We start from the raw sequence: 5,596 nt of genomic DNA on the forward strand, positions 1-5,596 counted from the left end.
ACAATGGTCGGGCATCTCTCTCTCCAAGTTTCACACTGTCAATAGAAGTAGAAGTAAAACATTAAAAACTCAACCTCAATTAGAGTTACAAAACAAACCGCTCTCCCAATCAACAGATTTTATAGCCAACGTATGTTTTGAGTTTGAGTTTTGCTTACTACGTAGTTAACATTCATTATATTGTACTACAAAAAATAGCTCTTCAACATCCAAATAACCAAACAGAAAAATCATTAAAAGGGCGATATATATATATATATATATTTAAATTATTTTAAATGTTGGTTCTTCACAACACGCACTTGTCTAACAAATATATATCGTCAATTTCCTACAAAATAGATGCAAATGTAAAACTTTAAGTGAGAAAAAAGCATTACATCAGTTGCCATTTCTCAATTGCTCTGTTAATTGGTGATTAGGCCATGCCTCCACTGGTAGCTGTCCTGATAATCTGGAAGAGAGCTGCAACAATGATGAAAATAAGTCATCAGTTCAGTAAAACCCGCCACTACTTGAACATTAAGTATTGACAGTTCCTCGGATATATGATTCTTGAGGACTACTTCAACAGTTGATTGCAAGCAAAGCATACAATCATATATCTACTCCTAGTTGGAAAAAATTATGCATTTGCCTTAGCCCCAGTACAAAATATAGCATACATCCTTACATAACACAATTTCTAAATCTATAAATAGTACACACATAAGACATCAATAAATATGTATAGAGATACGTAGATATGCATATCTACATAAAATATATGGAAAATTACATCCTCACCTTTTTTCGTGTTGTCCACTTCAAAAAAATATCTTACAGTTTATTCTGACAGTAAACTATTTTTAAATTTCACAATAAAACAATACAGGAGTTTGTTACTTTAGTGACAACATAAATCCTATAGTTAAGACTCTCTTATCGAAGGAAATTAAAAAGAAAACTGTTTTTGATTCGTTATAAATAATAATCACGTAAGTAAAGTAGATTAGTGTCTAGGGTACATTAAAACCAGCAACTACATAACTATTGCAGGTTTTAAAACTCATCTCATACAAAGATTTAAAAAGAAAAAAAAATTTCTGTCCTTTCCTTCGTCATGATAAATAATTACACCGCAATCTAGATCAATCTTTATAATGTATTAACACTTCATCAATTACACAACTCAAATTCATGTACTATAATTAAAAAGGAACCTTCAACAGAAATGTTGAAAACATTGTTGAAGCTTATGTGAGGTTTACGCGGATCACTAAAATAACATACTTGCCCTTTTATCAAACAATGAAACCTCAGAATAATGGACCATAACCAAAAAATAAAACAAACCACAAGAGATGAAACTATAATTTGTCCTATAATATGCACATATATTTGCATTGTGCCTATATATCCACATATATGTATATATATACACACATGTACATGCATCTATAGGAACATGTATGTTAAGAACTAGCCCAAATGGAGCGAGAACACGGTTATTTGAATTAGTTGTCTGCTTTTTATTTGTTTGCTGTTATGATTTTCAGTACTAGAGAATATTTTCTGTTATTTAGGAGAGTACTAGGATACGATGATGACAACGGTACAAGGAACCTGCTAGAAGGGCATCAGCCTATTTATATGATAGGTTGTAACCTGCAGAGAATATGAGAAAGAATATTATTATCAGCTCTTCCCTTCCTTTATTCTCTCTATTCTCTCTATTCTCTCAATTCTCTCTATCTCCTTATTACTCTTCTTTTTCTTCAACTTCTCCCCTAAGTTACTGTCTCATTCTGATTTTCCCTCTCAAACCAACTGCACATGTCTGAGGTTCCTAACAACGTGGTAGGAGAGCTAAAAGAACCTGCAGAGACTGTTTCATCCACAATCCAGCTGGCCAAAAACAAGCGAAAGTCCACTATATCTGACGCCCACAGGATGCCTCAAATGGAGGACTCACTGTGTGGTATGGAGCAGAAAATCCAGAACTCCAAGTCTAAAATCTATGAGTCCGTGAATGCCAAGCTTGAGGCCAAACTAGATGCCAAGTTGGCTGAAAACAATGCGCAGCTGCAACTCATTGTAGCTGACACAATCTGCTACATGACAGCCAACGCTCACTCTACTTGCCAGAATCCCACACCAAACCCCTCCTCCAAACCAACATCCATCTCAAGCTCAAATAAAACCTTTTCCTACTCCCATGTGTCCCAAGGCCTCTTACCCACTACAGGAGTAAAAGAAAAAAGAGGGAGCAGCCATTCCCCAACTTTCTTGTCCAATGCCTTGGGGGTAGAACACACCAAGGATTGACATTCCCATGTTTGAAGTAAACCCAGGCCTTGGGTGAGAAGATGCAAGAAATAATTTGCCAGGCTAAAGGTACATTATTATAAGAAAAGACTAATGCACCCTCGGAGAAACCAGCAAAGTTTATTTCTACATAGTTCTCAAACCCGTCAACTCTTTGTCGACTTTTCGCAAAAACTTTGCTTGCATTTTACTTACATGGAAGGAAATATCTGCTGCTCTATGACTGTAATTCCATCCTCAACTCTTCAATTTTCTGGTCAACCCGGCATCGATTCTCCTGCATGGGAGTTTGTTGCTGAAGCTGAAGCTCTCTCAATCATTTGAGATAACTCTCTTTTGGTTCAGCAGGGTTCGTCTTAAAATCATCTCAATCTTTTGATTGAGAAATTCTAACAAACATCCGGTGGTCATTCACCAAATCACCTTCATGGCCAACCAGTTTGACATGATTAAACCCTTTCTCTACTTCAGTTCCATCGAACTTCTCAAACATCCCATAGTCTATAATAACCTCCACTATCTCCTCGAAATCAAATTTGAATTTTTCCTCATATATGGAACCATATTCATCAACAATATGTTCTATAACACATTCTTTCATGAATATTTTTATGCACATTCAATGCACATCTCTCTAATTTTAAGTCATCCTCTAAAAACCTCCTAACCTTTTCAAGGGTGGTTAATGATGTGCATGTTCCAAAAAATAGGTAACACGAGATTGTATAGCCTTTTTAATTGCAAAAGCATTGACACCCAGTGTTGGACTTTTCTCAAAACATATGGTATGCACAATTCTCCGATTTAATTTCAAGAGCACTTTCTATTGTTCATCTTTATTGTATAGCTTTTTTAATTGCAAAAGCATTGATCCTTGGTATTTGACTTTTCTCAAAACATACAGTGTGCACAATTCTCCGATTTAATATCAAGAGTACTTTCTATTTTTGAACGAGAACCTACTAGTGAAATTAAGTTCGAAGAAGTATTATACATATCATAAGTTATAACGTGCAGAGGATATGAAAAACAATATTATTATCAGCTATTCCTTCCTTTTATTCTCTCTGTTCTCTCTGTCTCCTTATTTCTCTTCTTCTTCTTCTTCAACTTCTCCCCTAAGTTATTATCTCATTCTGCTTTTCCCTCCTAAACCAACTGCGCATCTGAGGTTCCTAACAATGCATCGTAAGAGTAGAACAGCAGAAGCACACGTGAAAAGGGCATATCAAAGGAAGATTTTTGGGATCGCTTATTTAGTAGTGATAAGTGGCTTCAACTACCTTGTCCTATTTTATTTATTTATTTGAGAAGACACTTTTTGTTACATTTTAACTGTTTGGTAACAAAGGCAAGGGACTTATTAGGTAATAAAACATAGCTTTTAAAGTAAAAGAAATTTTGTAGGTGTTTTTTGGTCCCTATTAATTAGTTATTGGCTCTCTTAACTATAATTACTTATTTTCTATATCTACCTTCCTAACTACTTCAAGTACTTAAAGAACCTAGTGCTTTAACTTAACCAATTTTTAAAAGCAATTCCAAGACCCTCTAATCCATGAGAAGGCCAGCATAACTTATGTTGAATTCAGAACTTCATGTACCACTTAAGTTGGAACTAATAAGGTTTCTAACAGAATTAGATTAGAAACCAAAAAAAAATTGAATTCATTTCCAAAAACATACACCTGGCTGAGTATACATCAAAAAATAAAAGGTGAAGTTTATATATCGCAATTGCTATAAGAGAAATGCAAATGTCAATAATAAAAAATAAATAGAAATAATAAAGTAAGGGCTGCCTATCGTTTTAATCCTCAAACTATAACAATTAAACAAACTAATCCTAAATTAGTTTTTGTTACAATCGAGTTTTTGAGCTATCATAAATATCCAATCTAGTTATCTTTAAAGCTTTTCTGGAGTATTTTAGAGACAAAACGTTCTTTTGAAAAAAAAAGGGAATAAACATAGCTAAAAAGTATGTGTTAATTCTGGAACCTAATTATTAAAAAATATTGAGACCAGCGACAGCTACAGTTCCAGAATTAAAATGATAATCAGATCTTAAAAAAAGCTTGAGAAACAGAGAAGCAAAAGAATTACATGATCCAATGACAACGAAAACGAAGAATCCCAGCACAATAGGACCAACGGGATAGTCCTTTCCCTTCTTAGTGGTTGTCTCCGGAACAAGTCCTCTCTTCTTAATGTTCTTCTCGAACTTCTCCACCTTCTTATCAGCCAAGCGCCTTGATGTCGTCTGACAAACAACAAAAATTCTGCATTATTTTCTATCATCCTCAAAAAATATCAAATTCTTTAATCTGATCTCGTTTAATCCTTTTCTTATTCTAAATCGACATAGCAGTCATTACCCACAGGTTGAATAATTGGTAATAATAATTCAGATCCATAAGCGCCAATCCATCCATCTAATTCCAAGAATTTCCAATGAAAGGAATACCTAACGAGAAAGGACAGCTAAATTCGAGCTAAGGAATTGAATTATAAAAAAAATACGGGATCATAAGAAAAAATTGCAATATATTCTTTTAGTAGAAGAAAAATCGCAATATCGTTTCTTTATCCCTCATAGCAAATCATCAGTACATAATGTTAATCATACGATTAGGATCGAGGAACCCATTTTTTAGCATCATTCGCTCTGTTAAATTATAAACTATAAATTCAAAAAAAAAAAACGAATAACAATCGAGATCAGATCAACAAGAAGATCGGACTTCCAGCTTGAAACTCCATGAATGTAAGGGAAAAAATAGATAAATCGAAAAAACAAGATCAAGCAAAAACTAGCAACGAAAGATCAAAATAACGCGCACAATCAGAAAACAACTGGAGTATAGATCAGGAAATACCATGATTAAGGGGAGATCAGGTAGCCGGAAACGTCTGGAGCAAAGATCTGTTGTGAGAATTGCAGGCTATTCTCTCTTTTATCCTTCCCGGCAACGCAGAGTGTTTCTCGTTCTCTCCCCTTCTCTCACAAACCACCGTGTCTAATTAAATCACAAAACTCCCCCTCTCTCTCTCCCTGTTATTAAATATCGGCGGAGAAATTGATAGTGTCCCTGACCCCCAGCACGACAGCGTCACAGACTTTAATGTGATTGGATGTAGCACGTCAGTCTATACACGTGTCATTATATAATTGGATATATAAGATACACGTAGTTTACGAATACGTGCCCAACTCGGCACGGGTTCAGCTCTTAACTTAACCGGGCAGGGATTGGATCCTAATCGGGCCGGATTAAAGATGATTATA

At 34.9% G+C, this 5,596-nt stretch overlaps 1 protein-coding gene across 1 annotated transcript; it reads right to left on the reverse strand.

Moving 5' to 3' along the window:
* Window positions 1-230: 230 nt before the first annotated feature.
* LOC110816040 (Ribosome associated membrane protein RAMP4) lies at window positions 231-5,330 on the reverse strand. The gene is made up of 3 exons (XM_022044055.2): window positions 5,187-5,330; window positions 4,414-4,570; window positions 231-465 (listed from the first exon to the last, which is right to left on the reverse strand). Exons 1-3 carry the CDS (start codon window positions 5,187-5,189, stop codon window positions 419-421), a joined length of 207 nt encoding a protein of 68 aa, XP_021899747.1. The 5' UTR covers window positions 5,190-5,330; the 3' UTR covers window positions 231-418.
* Between the last annotated feature and the right edge of the window lie 266 nt (window positions 5,331-5,596).

This window comes from Carica papaya, chromosome 6, assembly GCF_054855325.1.
Source record: "Carica papaya isolate Zhongbai chromosome 6, ASM5485532v1, whole genome shotgun sequence".
In the NCBI taxonomy this organism is placed as follows: domain Eukaryota; kingdom Viridiplantae; phylum Streptophyta; class Magnoliopsida; order Brassicales; family Caricaceae; genus Carica; species Carica papaya.